General features: G+C 49.6%; 1 protein-coding gene and 1 long non-coding RNA gene across 2 annotated transcripts; one reads left to right on the forward strand and one right to left on the reverse strand.

Annotated features, from left to right (window-relative positions):
- Positions 1–2534: 2534 nt before the first annotated feature.
- Positions 2535–6746, reverse strand: C22H20orf202 (chromosome 22 C20orf202 homolog). The gene is made up of 2 exons (XM_070246921.1): positions 6537–6746; positions 2535–2843 (listed from the first exon to the last, which is right to left on the reverse strand). Exons 1-2 carry the CDS (start codon positions 6600–6602, stop codon positions 2610–2612), a joined length of 300 nt encoding a protein of 99 aa, XP_070103022.1. The 5' UTR covers positions 6603–6746; the 3' UTR covers positions 2535–2609.
- LOC138920002 (uncharacterized) lies at positions 4168–8054 on the forward strand. The gene is made up of 2 exons (XR_011430587.1): positions 4168–4543; positions 7296–8054. It is a non-coding gene; the product is annotated as an uncharacterized lncRNA (long non-coding RNA).
- Positions 8055–15491: the final 7437 nt, after the last annotated feature.

A 15491-nucleotide genomic window follows, 5' to 3' on the forward strand; every position in this document is an offset into this window, starting at 1 on the left:
ACTGCACTTGTACAGGGTGGGGGAGGAGGTGACGGGGGCAGGGGTGTCAGGAACAAAAATGATTACAGCAGCATTGGTAATAATATCTAAAAACTGGGTCAGTTAGAGACAGACAGGAGACAGAAATCCCCCCAGTTATTTTAACAGAGAGAATTGAACATAAAGAATTGCTAACTAGGTATAAAGTTAACTGGGGGTCCGAAAGGTTATAAAAAGAACTCTAAGATATAACGAAGGCGGTGCTCGCATGAAGCACCTACCACCCCCAGGGCTGAGGGAACAAAGAGAAGAGGCTGAAATTATTAAAACCAAAAAACGTAGAGGAGGACCCTGCGGGGCTAAGCGTCACAGATCTGAGAAGGGAGCTCTGCTCAGCGGGGGCTCGTGTCTCGGAGCACAGGGAAGGACCAAGCAAGGCAGGAGCTCAGACTTCAGGGGAGGAGGTGCTGGGCCTTCTGAGCTGGTGTCTCTGAGCTCGGGGGAAGGGCCCCACGGGGCTGGGACCTAGAGCCCTGAGAAGCGGTGCTGGCTGGTGCCTCAGGGAGGAATTGCTGCTGTGAGGTGAGGAAGCGTTGCTAGGTGGTGCTCCTAGGAACAGGAGGCTACAAAGAACAATGATGAAGATGCAAGTCCTTTCGCCGGCCTCCAGGCCTGCACTGTCTCTCCAGCCCCGACTTGCTTATTGGCAAAGCCTAGCAAAGCCTAACCCTGAGCAGCTGGTAACACAGACATGTGTGGGTCTCCAGCCCCAGCACCACAGAGCAGGTATTTTTTTTTTAAAGTATTTATTTAGTCTCCATTGTGGTAAAATACGACATCACATAAATTTCACCATTTTAAGCATACAGTTCGGTGGCATCAAGTACATTCACATTGTTATGCTACCATCACCACCATTTATGCATGGAACTTTTGTCATTTTGCACAACTGAAACTCTGTACCTATTAAACAATAATTCCCCACTCCCCCAAGCTCCTGGCAACCTCCATTCTACTTTCTGTCTCTACGAATTTGACTACGCTAGGTATCTCACGTAAGTGGAACCAAACACTATTTGTCCTTTCGTGACTGGCTTATTTCATTTAGCATAATGTCTTCAAAGTTCATCCATGCTGTAGCATGTGCCAGAATTTCTTTCTTTTTAAGGCTGAATGATGTTACATCATATGTACATACCACATTTTGTTTATCCATTCGGCCATCGATAAACAGAAAAGTGTTTTTTCAATGTTATCAAATATGACATAAAAATCCCAGGTTAGTCTGACTATAAACATTGTACAGATAATGCACCCCCTGCCCTTTGCCTCTGTATTCAATGGGTTCACTTTTTCAAGGCTATTAAAAATGGTATTCTAACAACATGCAAGTGGATGTTCAAAAATAAAAAGGTCTACCGATAATCGGACCGTGGTGACCCCAGGACATGTTTATTTTCACCTGCTCCATTGTGAAGTCTTTCTACAGGCAGATGTAATTTCTCGAAGTTGTGACTCCAGTCCCCACACAACTGAGTGTTCTTCCCCTCATTAACCCCCTTGCCTGCTGTCACAGGGCTGTTATTGCCAACCCTGAGTGAGTGAAATGCCGTTTTCTTCATCATTTCTCTTCTTTGCTCTTTTGAACATCTGGATTGTATTCCTCAAGACCGTTTCGGTTGCAAATGAGGGAAACCCTACTCAAATCAGCTTACGCAAAAACAAATTGGTGTGTATGGTGGTGGGTAGTGATGGAATTTACTGGTTTCAGTGGCTGGAAAGAATGCAGTGGAAACTCACAGAACTGGGGCCTAAAACCACGGATGAAGAAGAGCCAGCACTATTCCTCTCTGCCCATCTCTCGTGCGGCTTTCTCTCTCCTTCTCTTTGAAGAGCAGCCCCTTTCTTTCCTACTGCAGACAGGTCTTCTTCACCTGACAGGGATCATGGCCTCTGGTAGCCCGAGCTTAGCAACTGTGGTAGAAAGAGCGTCCAGATAGCAACCCCTGGGAAGGGCTGTCATGGGCCCTGCTGAGTCACATGCCCACCCACTGGGTCAATCATGTTGTTAGAGTGACCAGGAATTATAATTGGCCAGGCCTGGTCACATGCCCATCCCTACGACCAGGTGGTGACAGGGCCTGCTGCTTTCAGATAAAGAGGATTGAGAAAGCCTTCTAGGAAGACAGAAAACAATTATCAAGTCACTACTCGCAGGGGGCAGAGTGAGGAGGGTGTCTGTTTTCTACCATGGCCACACTAGATGAACATCTTTGCACACTGAGCTCTTTCTGTTTTACTAATCACTTAGTGAGAAATTCACTATCCTATCACAAGGATAGGATTACCGTCTGAGTGCTTGCCAGAAGCCATGGGACAAGTTTGTGTTTTCAAAGCACTTTCACATCTAATAACTTATTTGCGCCTCACCAAAAACCTGATAAGTGACAGGAAAGGAATCAGTGACACAGAGAAGTTGAGTGATGGATCCAGGGACACACAGCGGATGAGGGCAGAGGAGAACCCAGAGCCCTGGCTTCCTGACTCCCATTCCAGTGCTCTCCCCCAACATCACCACAAAGTTTAGATTAGGGGTGGGAGGGCTCAAGCCCAGGGTCACCTCTGGCCAGTTAAGGGAGGGAGCTTCGTCTGCTGTCTACCCCTCCAAGGAGCTGGGCCAGCTCCCTGGAGGAGCTGGGCCGGCGGCTCCTGCCTTCAGAGCCTGCACGAGCTCTAATGGGGGATGCCCCTCCGCTGGACCTGGCATCCTCCCAGTGGGCACTCTCTGCCCGCAGCTCCTCCAGGACACTGTGAAGGTGTCTCAGCGTGAGCAGGAGTCTCTGGTCTTGGACCTGCATCTCAGCCTAGGAGAGAGAACAAGTCTGTGAGGGGGCTGGACCTTCCCCAGAAAGTTCTCGTCACTGTCTCATCGGGGACAAGCGCACAACCGTGCAGAAGCCGTGTCCACCACAGCCTGTTTCTTCATCTGCACAGTGGAAGGCGAATCACCTCCCTTTCACGGCTCTTATGAGGACTGAAGGAATTGGCCCACCCTCTAGAATACGACGTGCTCTACTACCCAGGTGAGTGATGATCTTCATCATCATCGTTATTAAATATTACCATTCTTACTTACCACCCCACTATCTGCTTTAATCCTCACTATAGCACACAAATCCTTTCATAGGTATTAAGGAGCCCTTAGAACACTGTGCTCAGCATCAGTCTGGGAAACTCTCGGGTCCCAAAAACCCTTTCAGGGGTCAGCGAGGTCAAAACTGCTTTCATTAGAATACTAAGATGTTATCTGTCCTTTTCGCTTTCATCTTCTTATGAGCGGACAGTGGAGTTTTCCAGAAGCTATGAGACATGTGATATGGCATCAGATCGAATGCAGAAGATGAGAATCCAGTCATTTTCTTTTCTTCTTCTTTTTTTTTTAAAGATTGGCACCTGAGCTAACATCTGTTGCCAATCTATTTTTTCTCCTTCTCCCCAAAGCCCCCTAGTATACAGTTGTAGATTCTAGTTGTAGGTCCTCTGGCTATGCTAGGTGGGACGCTGCCTCAGAATGGCCCAATGAGCAGTGCTAGGTCCGTGCCCCGGATCTGAACCGATGAAACCCTGGGCTGCTGGAGCAGAGCGTACAAACTTAACCACTCGGCCACGGGGCCGGCTCCCCGAGTCGTTTTCTATTAAAGGGGACGATAAAGAGATTTGCAACAATGTAAAACAGTGCCCCTCTGCTCATTAAATATTTTCTTCGAAAAATATAGTTATTCTAAATAAAATATTATTAACATGTAATGAATTTATTATTTTTTTAAATGCCTTAATAAATAAGTACTAAAAATTTCTGGGTTTTGGCTTTTAATTCAGTCAATATTGATAGCTATAACTCACATAAACAAGAGCTTTTTGGTGTCCTTAGTAATTTTTAGGAATGTAAAGAGGTCCTAAGACCAAAACTTTGAGAACCCTCCACTCACTCTTCTCACTCACTCATCTCCGCTCCTTCTCCTATTTTTCCCTGCGGACTTTTATTCCCATACATTTTCTCTCTTTCGCTTTCTCTTTTGAAATGCTAAGATTTTATTTTTCTGACTAGGTAATTCTTACACATGATACAAAACTTAAAAGCTACAAAAGGGCGTATAGTGAAGCCGCCCCCACCTCCTCCCTCTCCAGGCCACAGCTCAGTCACCCCCCAGAGGCGGCCCCTGGGAAGAGCAGTTTTCCCTTCGGAAGCCGCCTGAGGCACAGCCAAAGACGTACGTGCGTTTTCCCTCTGTCTGTCTGTCTGTCTGTTGCTCTCTCCAAGAGATAATTACTAAGATGATTTCTCCATTAAAAGTTTTTTTTTTTATTTGCATGACAAACTGCTTTGCGGAATAGAAGATGAAGCCCCCTCGCCCCCTCCAGCAGTGGTCATGCTGCCGAGAGAAGAGAGCTGCAGAGAAGGCTGAAGGTGGGAGCTGGACCTCTCCCCTCGGAGCACACTGGGATGCCTCAGGCTGCACCTCGAGGACCCCAGGGCCATCTCTTCCTAATTCCTGGGAAAACGGTAAGTCTGGGTTTTCTCAATTTTGGGGTTTCCCTCCCACCTTTTTTTCCGTCCAGCCTTTGGTGCCAGCTCTGGGTAGGTGCTCTGAGGACAGCACAGTGAGGCGGCCAGCGTGAGGGGCGGTAGGGGACTCGGTGCCTTGGCTGTGAGGGCTGGAAACCCTGAGCAAAGTGGCTTCCAAGGTAGGGAGGTGTGCTGTCTCCAACTGTGTAGCTCTGTCCTCCTACGGAGTGACTGCCACCGCCCCATCAGCCTGGTTTGCCTCGTCACCAGACGGCTGGAGCTCTCTCTCCCCTCTCAGATCCCACCAGGACTTTGGGGCTTACAGGACCCCAGGAGAGGAGGGAGAGCGCGGACTTCGGTCTGTAGCGGGCACTCATTATTGTCACTAATTTGTTTCATCTGCTGCATGAGGTGACTGTCCAGGGCTAGTCCTTTCCTGATGGTCAAGTGGAGCTTCTTGGCTGTGCTCCAGAGGGTCCCTTACGGAGTCCTGTAAATTCCACGTGTCAGAGTGAAGAATGGGCTGACTGGGAAGTTCCGAGTCAAGGATGAGCAGGAAGAGGCTCAGGCTCCCATCTCTTGGCATCACGTGGAGGGAGGTGCTCAGGTCTGCGAGGCTGTGCCTCAGGTAGACCCCCCCACGCCCTCACCTTGTGCCCCCTCTTTGAGGGGGGAGAGGTGCTTTATCAGGTAGAAATTGGCACTTTGGGCTCAGGCACCAAGTAGTCTCAGTGTGAGCAGCCCGCGCCTAGGGGAGCATGGGAAGGCCCACGGCCCCGCCTCCAGATGCCTGAGGACCGTAGCAAGCTGCAGCTCCTGCTGGAGTCCCCTGGGCCCAGAAGCCCTGCTGGGTCAGCCCCTCCCCCGGGGTGACGACAGGGTTGGGGCCCAGCTGGTCTGTTGCCTGGCAACCCAGAAAGATCATTTCTGGACAATCCTGTCTGTCCCTCCCCAGAAGAAGCTGGCATGTTGGGACACAGACCTTGGGTGCCTTCTGAGCTTCCCCGAGCCACCACCTTCTCTCTCTTGGCCGGTGTCCCCGCACTCTGGGGCACCCCTCTACTTTGGACTTGGAGAAAGCACTGCAAGGAGAGGTATAAGGCCTGGCTCCCCGAGCAGCCACCGAGGGACCAACTAACGTAACTCATAAGTTCAGGAGAGTTCAGGCCCCATTGGCTGGGCCTGTACCAACAGGAAACAGAGACAGGAGTGAGCGGGGCAGATAAACTTCCTCTTCCTTCTCTCTCCTCCAAGGAGCAGATACTCCTTCCACCCCTGCAGGGAAATCCGGCGGCCAGGTAAACCAGCTGCTGAGGGAGCCGCTGGCCCTCTTTTGGGCTCCTTCTGAAGTAGCCCCAGCTTGGGGACACAATGCCCCACCTCACAAAGCCCTGGCCTTTGCCTCCAGTCCCTGTTTCCCTCACTCTCACTACCCTGGGCTTCCACCTCCAAACAAAGTGTAAGCAGCCCAGTCTTTGTGCAAGCCTATTCTTTCTAGAGGATCCAGGCTAAGACAGTGGGTGTTCTTTGTGTCCCCCTGGGTCAGGATTGTAACAGCCAACACAGATGTGCCAAGGAGACGCTAAGTGAATTACACCATCTCTTCACCGAATTCTTACAATATGCCCTGCGATGTTGGTAGTATCGCTATCCCCATGTTACGATAAGGAAACAGGTTCAAAGAGGTAAAGCCACTTGCTAGAGGCCACACAGCAGCAGAGCTGGGCACATACCCAGGACTCGGTGTCATTCTGAAACCAGTCTGGCAAGCACTGCACCCAGAGCCTCCTATGTAGGCCACGACCTACTTATCCCGGCACCTGACATGGGAACTGTGCACTTCTTGCCTGGTCCCAGAGGGATGCCTACGGGGCCTACACCCCAGCCTGTGGCCTCTGCCTCAGCCAAAGGGGCACCTGGGAGAGGGGACCAGGGAACCTTGGAAGATATGGGGTAGAGGCGTCAGGTAAAAAGAAATGTAAAGCCTTACCAGCTCCTTTCTCAGCCACTCCAGAGTCTGCCCAAGATTCAAGGTTGGCTTCTCTGCTGTTTTCATTTCTGTGTCCTTGGGAGAGAGCTTGACGCTGACCTGGTGTTGGGCCTGAGGGACCTTCGACTTGTATAGGCTCCCACCTGCTTCAGGCTGGGAGCGGGATCTGGCCAAGTCGCTGAGGATGGAGTTAATGAGAGCACCAAAGTGGCTCACGTTGGAAAATGTAGGGTTTTTTTTTTAAAGGGCTTCAGTGCTCTGAACAGAACAAGGAGGGAGGGCAGGAGGGAGACCGCTGGGACATGGGCGCCTCAGTGCCTGTGGGTTCTAGAATCTGAAACCTGATGCCAACAGCATCACAGAGACTGCAAAGCTTTAAATGACAACAATAACAGTTATTATGAGAACAGAGGCCCCTTTCCGAGGCTTGTTTTGCTCTACGAGCTTTGCATATATGTGTGTGCGTGTAGATACATGTGTGCGTGTATACATATAAAATCTCACTTGAGGCAGATGCTGCGTTTATGTCCCCAGTCCCCTTCCTCCCTTCCTCGCCTATCCGTAGTCTAGAGAAAGGGAAATGCTCATTCTCCAAGTCCCCTTGTTTCTGGGATGACCCATTTCTAGTAAATGCAGTCTAAATAGAAATCTGCAGTTAGATTTCTAGGAAAACTTTTACCTACCTGATAAAAGGAAAAATGTCGATGATGCTCACCCTTTACTCCCCCTTTTTTCCCTTTCCTTATACCTTGAATGTAGATGTGATGTCTGGAGCTGCAGTAACCATCTTGCAACCGTAAGACAAAAGCCGAGAAAAGTTGCAGAGGCATTTGAAATCACGGAGTCACAGAATCACTAACAGAGCCTGCCTGTTAGCTGAGACGATAAGCCCACTGTTTAACTGGGTGAACTCAGCCTAACTGACACACCATTTATTCTTCACAACACACTATGAAGTGGGTGGTATTCTTTAACTCTCTCTTTCAACAAACACTTATCGAGTGCCTACTGTGTGCCAAGTTCTGCTCTAGGCACTGGGGACACAGCCCAAAGTCAGAGAGGCAAACGCTGTGCTTCCCTGGAGCTGACATCATCATGGATGGAAACAAACCATAATCAAACTAGTATTATGATGAAAATAAATAGCGTCTATGCTCACATAGGTTTTTTAAAAAAATTTTTTCTATACAAAGTGATTCCAGAGAAGGAGCTGAAGTGACCAGCAAAACAAACACAACTCGTTTTGGAGGGACTTGCCCTCCATCCAGGCCACACAAGCCGTGCACAGATCCAGCTCCCCTGAAGATGAGCTCACAATCCAAAATTACGAAGCACACGGGGAAATCGTGCACCGCGAGTGAGAGGCAGCAGATGCCATCAACAGCAGGATCAGACCCTCACCCCAAGAACTTCAGAGGAAGACAACAAAAAAGTATTTTGAGAAGAATTAAAGTCATACAAGAAGGAATAAAAAACATCAGAAAAAAGACACTATTTTAAAAAGGCAGGTTTGAAAAAGAACTAAATGGAATTTATAGAAGTAAAAATTATAGCAAGTATTTATAAATTAAAGAAAAAGGAGTATATATGTAGTGTAGCTCCAGAAGATAGAGTAGGGCAGAGGGTACGAGACACAGGGAAGCTGATTGGGTCTCAGTAGGAGGAAAGTGTGCTGATTTTTCTTCCAAGCAGTGGGCACGCAGTCAGTGGAGTGTGGAAGGACAGCCCAGATGACCAGGGAGGCTGGACAAGGGGCTCCAGTGGCTCAGAGGGGCGCCTGGGGCTCCTTCCAAGTGTGAGACCGACCGGGCAGGAAAGGGGCACTGTATAGGGAGCCAGAACAACTGGGTTCTAACTCCAGCTCTACCAAACTTTCTTTGTGAACTTGGGCCTCATCCTTTCCATCTTAGGCACAATGAAGCTCAAAATAGTTACTAAAATGAGTTGTAAGAAACATCACATTTTTCATACCCTGGGGTTTCCAGCCTGAGATGCATTCTGCCAGATGCATAGAAAATTTTATGTGCAATTTCTCCTAGTTTAGTTGTCACTCTTTAGAACCAAAGAAGATCTGAGAAACTCACCTGCCATGTTCACACCCCTTCTGAACACAAAGGCCAGAAATGATTTCTTCTAGGCAGGTCACCGGGCTTTGTGTCACATGACCCTGTAACTATGGGACAACTGCCTGGATCAGAGATGGGTGCCCCAGCCAGAGGCAGCCACCTCCAGACTGGGCAGGAGGGAGGTGATCGGTTTGTGGGTGACTGGTGTGCAAGGAGCTGTGATCTGGGTGGTGATCCACCCAGAGCTTCTCTCGGAGAATTAGAATTTGCCCCCAACAGCGAGGTTGGATTGTCACAAGGACACTGTGTAACGAACCTCTCCAAAACTCCATACCTTCAAACCACTGTCCACTCTTGCTGTTGAGCTTGTGGGCTGGCTGAGATGGTCTGCGTCAGGCTTCAGATCTTCAGGCGCCTGGTGCCTTGTCCTTGGCCCTCAGCACTGACGTCTAACCAGCTTGGGAAGCCATTTCTCGTGGTTAACTTATTTTGAGGCACCTTCCTTTATTTTTAATCCCACTCTTAGGATTCTGGCTCAGAGCACGTTTTACTCCACAGACTTAGAAAGGCTTGGCATATGGGGATGGGGGGGTGGTGGAGGCCTGGAAAGAGAAAGAACTTCAGTTCCTGAGTAAGGAAAAACGTTCTCACTGAATACAAAAGCCACAATGGCCATCCATGGGCAGCTAATAATATGGATTCCAAGTGCCAGACCCTGCACTGCATGCTGGGAGTACGGCAGTGAGCAAGAAAGACCTCACACCTACCTCACGGGACTTATGGTCTAGCTACTTAGAAGATGCATTGGCAATCAAGTGGTTCAAAAACTGTACTTTGTGCCACAAGTCTGGCTCATATATATGTAGCATGAATGAATGAAAAAGGAATCTGCAATTGAAGAAACTATGGCTCAGATGGAGATGTGAGTTGCCCAAGCAAGTCAGCAGCTGTGGCAAAAGCTGCAGGTTGCCCCTCAATATCCCGTCTCCCATTCACATGTAGCAAAAGACTGCATTCCCAGACTCCCTTACATGGCAGGTAAGTGTAGCCAAGTTATTAAATCTTGGCCGATGGGATGTGAATGGAAGTGATGTATACAGTTTCTGGGTTGTGCCCTTAAAAGGAAGGAGGAGGGTTCCCGCCCCTTCCCCTCAACTTCTTTCTGCTGACTGGAATGTAGTCCTAAGGGCTGGAGCTGGAGCAGCCATTTTGGAACAAAAGGCGGAGGATGGCAGAGCAACGAGCTAGAAGGAACCTGGGTCTCTTGCGATTGGTGAAGCCACCATGTCAGCCTTAACTGCCAAGTATATTTTTACATGAGAGATAAATAAGTTCTGTTTTATTGAAGACGTTATTATTTTGGGTCTCTTTATTACAGGAGTCAAACCAATGTCCTAAAAATAATAGCAGTAGAAGCCAGGTCTTGTGATTTCCCCACTGAGGCCATTTCCAGAATCCCCATCTACATATTTAAGTGTTTTATTCTCTCCCAAGTGTTTTCTCATTCGTGACCTGATCTACTCCTCACAACAGCTCTGTGAAGTCCACAGCAGAGAGGACTTCCACAAAGCTCACTGGGCAGACAGGACCCTGAGATGCAAGAGTAGTAGGTGACCTGTCCTGAGACGCATGGACAGTCATCCTCATCTCTCGGATGGGGCAAGTGGGCTCATTTAGCTCTGCTCCTGTGTCTGACTCCTAGTCTAGGGCTCTAGCCATCCTTGGGGCTGTCCCCTCTCCTATCCTGGGCACCTTAGCCCTCATCCCCACTTTGTAAAATGCAGATGAGGTGGAAGTTTAGCAGAGAGAAGCTGCCCACCTTCCCGTCCTACCACGCCAGCACCTGCAGTCACCCAGCCAGAGGGAGCATGAGGATGGAGTGCATCCTCCATGATGTAGGCGTGGGGGTCCCAGCGCCACCTCTCCTCCTGTGGCTGTTTATCCCCTTCCAGTGGGCCCTCCCTTTGGCCTAGACGATCAAGGCCAATAATCCACTCATTTGTCTTCCACCTGTGCCCTCTATCTGTGTCCTCCTGGGTCCTGAACACATGCCCTGTGCCCTGTGTCCTATAGCAAATGCTGCCAGGGCCCCATCCGCATCCCCTCAACACCTACCTTCTCCGCGTGTCTAAGGCTCCCTACCGCAAAGCACACCTGACTCTGCTTAGTTAACACGCTCGAGCTGTCAGAGGACAGGCTGGAAGCGCTGGGAGCAGCCCTCAACCATGACAAACAGGTGTTGGCGGATAAATACCTCCACTCCCTCAGCTCTCAGGTGGGACAACCCGCAGTCCAGCGGGACTGAGCCCCAGTTGCTCAGGGCAGTCGTGTGCTTACCGGCACGGCCGCGGTGCGTTGGAAGCCCTCGCTTCCGGGTCTCACCTCCCTATTCCTCTATCGTGCTTCCTGGGACCACCTCCCAGAGAAACCGCTCGCCCTCAAATTCCTGTCTTGGCTTTACTTCTGAGGGAACTGAACCTACAACTTGTCCCATCCATGCGTGCCCTGTACACCTGAGTCACATCATGACTGGACGTGAGTGTCCTGTACACGGGTGTTCCGGCCCTTCTGCTCTATACCCCTCCTTTGGATTTTACGAAGTGGGGGTGAGGGCTCAGGTGCCCAGGGTAGGAGAGGGGGCAGCCCCAAGGGTGGATGGAGCCCTTGACTAGGAGTCGGACCCAGGAGCAGAGCTAAAGGAGCCCACTTGCCCCAGCCAAGAGATGAGAACTACTCTGTCCATGTCTCAGGCAGGCCCCATGAACGTGTGTCCTACACACACCCGCCTGACACCCCGGCATCCAGTACACAGTCCCACGTCCTGTGCGAGGGGAGTGCAGCTCCTGACTCCGATGGGGTGGTGGAGACTCTGGTGAAGCAGAATGGGACAGTGGGAAGCGTGTCGCTTGGCCCCAGCCAGCCGTCGGTGTGACTCTGAGGCAAGTTGCCTGATTGATCAGAGCCCCAGTTCCCGCCCCTGGTGAATGAGCTCCAAGTTATCAAGCTGTTGCGCAGTTGAGATAGCCTACAAGAAGCCCTGCTCAGGGACACGCACACAGCGGGAGCTCCATCAAGGCTCCCCGCCCCTCTCTTCCGGGGCCCATCCTCTCCCAGCTAACCCAGCACCTCCAGTGTCCCAGGCCTGTGCTGGCCCAGGGAGAAGGGCACGCGAGTGCGAGAAGACAGGGCTCTGCCCTCGCGGAGCTGAGCTGCCCTGCAGCGGTGCGGGCTCTGGCAGAGACTGGAATGTGGGTCTCAACTCCCCTCCTTCCTCTTTTCAGGCAGGGAGAGGTCTCAGCACCCAGGTTTTTCATTCCCCGAGGCTGGGAGCTTCAGACAGGCCAGTGGAGAGGAGGGGAGTGCCAGCGGGCTGGCTGAGGATGCGCGTGTGCGTGGGCATGTGTGTGGACACTCCCTCCAGGGCCTGGAGAGTGGCCACCAATTCATTTCCTCCAATCCCTGAACCATGTCCCATTACCGGGGTATCAGAGCGGCTCCATGACAGCATCACAGCTCCAGGAAGACCAGATGAGGCAGGCGGGTGCCAGAGGGCAGATGTAAAGCGAGGAGGACACCCAAACACCAGAACTGAGCAAGACGCTCAGAGACAGATGAGACTGAATGGGGCCGGGAGAGCAGGCACGTGGCTGCAGCCCCGGGACTGTGGGTCTGTCTGAGGTCCCAAAGTCCATCTGGAAGTCAGAGGCCTTCTGTCCTGGTTGCACTTCTACTGACCCTCAGTGTGGCCATAGGACCATCTCTTTTCTCTGGCACTCAATTTTCCCAAAGGTAAAAATGGGGCTAACATTAACAACTCAGGAATTCTGCATATGCTCTGAAAATTATGATGGAACCCAGAGTAGTGGGTTACGAGCACTGAGCTGGAGTCTGCATTTGAATACCAGATCTGTGGCATACCTGCTCTGTGACTTTGGGCAAGTTATTAACCACTCTGTGTCTCCATTTCCTCACCTTAAAATGGGGATAATGGTGGCACCTATGTGATAAGGTGGTTAAGATGAATAAGTGAGTTAATGCTTGTAAAGCACTTAGAACAAGGCCTGGCATATGGGGAGGGCTGGGCTAAGTGTTTGTCAAATAAAATAAACACACAAGCAATTCATTACTATTACTTTGTCTCTCGGTCTGTTAAGTGTTGTTCCCTCTTCCAGGAACACTTTTCCTTTCTCCCCGCTCCTTCACCTCGTGAAACCTCAATCTTACCAGGTTATTCTTTCATGTCACCCTCCTGGACACCCTGCAGGCTGTTTTCAGAGGTTTTTCACCTGGGACACAGTGGGTTGGGTTGGATCTGTATTTTCCAAACTTCAGCCACTCACATATCTCTTGCTCAATTTTCACCTACCACCTCTACTTTGATTTACTTGTATTTGTCTTTAAAATGACCATATTAGATAGGAATAGCTCTTCTGAGTGATAGAATATCCCAAATAATAGTATCTTATACAAGACAGGAGTTTATTTCTCTTACAAATAAAAGTACGGGAAACTATCCCAGGCTGGTGTTTCCTTGGTCATCTGGGATCGAGAGTCCTTCAATTTTGTTGTCTCCCATACTAACTTATTTCTACCTCATGGTCCAAGATAGTTGCTCAAGCTCCAGGCATCAGGTCTGCATCCTGGCAGCAGGAAGGACAAAAAGGAGAGAAGGAGAGCGTAGCCCCTTCCTTTAAGAACAGTTAATACATTTTGCCCATACCACCTTCTCTGATATTCTAAGGGCTTACTATCCACTTGGTCACACATAACTGCAAGGGAGTCTGAGAAATGGAATTCTTACTCTGAGTGCACTGTGCCAGCTTTTTTTTTTTTTTTTTTTTAAGTGCTTTCTTTTTCCTCTCAGTTTTTCCCCCCCTGGGAAAGACTCACCCTGAGCTAACATCTGTTGCCAATCTTCCTCTCTTTTTTTTTCCCTCCCCAAAGCCCCAGTACCTAGTTGTATATTCTAGGTGTAGGTCCTTCTAGTTCTTCTACGTGAGCTGCCACCACGGCATGGCCACTGACAGATGAGTGGTGTGGTTCCATGCCTGGGAATAGAACCTGGGCTGCCGAAGCCATGAGTGCCAAACTTTAACCACTAGGCCATCACGGCTGTGCGCTGTGCCAGCTACTGATCAAGGATTCTATCCCAGTGGGGGAAAGGGAGAGTGATATTAGAGGAAACCAGCAGATTATGTTGCCCCAAGTTTATATAGATTCATATTTTTTTCTCCCTCACTCCAAGCATTATTTTCCATGATATCTCTGGTTTCATGAGCTAGTTATATATTGTTCTAAAATATACTAAACTAAATACCTGGGCACTAAAATGAACACACATATACACATGGGTGCGTGTGCACAGGTCCAGATGTAGTGTAGTCGGTGGGAGACTGTTACTGACCCCGTGACCCCTTCCTCTCGGCATTGACACCCTTCTGTGGACCCCTCCCCTTGAGTCTGGGCTGGCCTGTGACCTGCACTAAAGCAACAGAATGCAGCAGAAGTTACACGGTGCCTGTGCCAACCCACAGCTTTGAGAAGCTCCAATAGCTTTTTCTTTTGTACCCTTGGGAAGTTGAGTGCCATAGGACAACTCTGACTACCTCAAGACCACCATTGTGGGAGGAAGCCCAAGCTCACCCCCTGGACAGATCGTGTGGTGAGAACAGAAAAACCCGGCTGACACTGGCGGTGAGAACCAAGTCCCCGGATACACAGCCCAGGCTGAGCTTTTCCAGCCAGCTCGCAGCTGCTTCTACCACTCCAGCTGACACCACGCAGAGCAGAACTGAGCTGTCCCCACCAAGCCCAGCCCAAACTACAAAACTGAGCAAATCAATGATGATTTTCTTTTAAGCTGCTAAGTTTGGGGGTGGTTTCTTATGCAGCACCAGATAACCCAAACGCATTTATCTGTATAACAGCTAAAATCATGTTATGTACCACTACCTTTTGGAAAATTCTGAATTAAGTGATGTTCTAATGTTTTACAAGAGGTCCCTGTTCTCTCTCTGATAGACCCACACGTCTCACAGCCTCATAACTGCAGGGAATGGATTGAAGACTTGTCTTACGCCAACGTGACCACAATAACCTCCCAGAGGTCTCTGTTTTCTCTCTTGTCCCTATGTACCTGGGAGCAGCCAGAAGGAGAATTTCTCAAAATGCAAATCTGATCACGTCCCTCTCCTGCTTATCACCCACTGCAACATCCACAAGGGGTCTTCCTGGGTTCAACTACAAATTCAGACTCAATGGATGATCATCAGCCACACTTGGTATTGACCTCCGCTGAAGGATACACGACGGGAACCTCAGCTTGCTGGCGTGGCCCTTGATGCTGGCACCAGGCGCTCCCCTTACTGGTTTACAAGCTTCACGTCCCACGGGAGCCGATGTCTTTGGACCTGTCCAGTTACATGAGTGCCTGGGCAGCCCAAAGTATGATTTCCCACCAGGTATTTATAGTTCCTCCCAGCCCAGATGCAATTTACCAATCAGGAGTCTTTTTTTTTTCTTTAATAACTTTACGTTTTAGAGCAGTTTTAGATTTACAGAAAAATTGGGAAGACGGTACAGAGAGTTTCTGTAGTCTTCACACCCCGCTTGCCCTATTATCAACATCTTACGTTAGTGCGGTACGTTTGTTACAATTGACGAACCAATATGATACATTATTATTAGCTAAAGTCCGTATGTTATTCGGATTTCCTTAGTGTTTACCTCATGTTCCTTTTCTGTTCCGAGGATACAAGACTACATTTAGTCGTATGTCTCTTTGGGCTCCTCTTGCTGTAACAGTGTCTCAGACTTTCCTTGTTCTTGATGACCTTGACAGCTTTGAGGCGCATTGTCAGGGATGTTATAGAATGTCCCACAGTTGGGA

Source organism: Equus caballus, chromosome 22, assembly GCF_041296265.1.
Source record: "Equus caballus isolate H_3958 breed thoroughbred chromosome 22, TB-T2T, whole genome shotgun sequence".
NCBI classification, from domain to species: domain Eukaryota; kingdom Metazoa; phylum Chordata; class Mammalia; order Perissodactyla; family Equidae; genus Equus; species Equus caballus.

What these genes read in the sequence shown, in the direction of transcription:
- C22H20orf202 (XM_070246921.1), bottom strand. Translation starts at nt 6,602, where the DNA reads ATGAAAACAGCAGAGAAGCCAACCTTGAATCTTGGGCAGACTCTGGAG. An exon ending in AGTGGCTGAGAAAGGAGCTG is followed by an intron (nt 2,844 to 6,536) that starts GTAAGGCTTTAC and finishes TCTCTCTCCTAG; the next exon opens with GCTGAGATGCAGGTCCAAGA.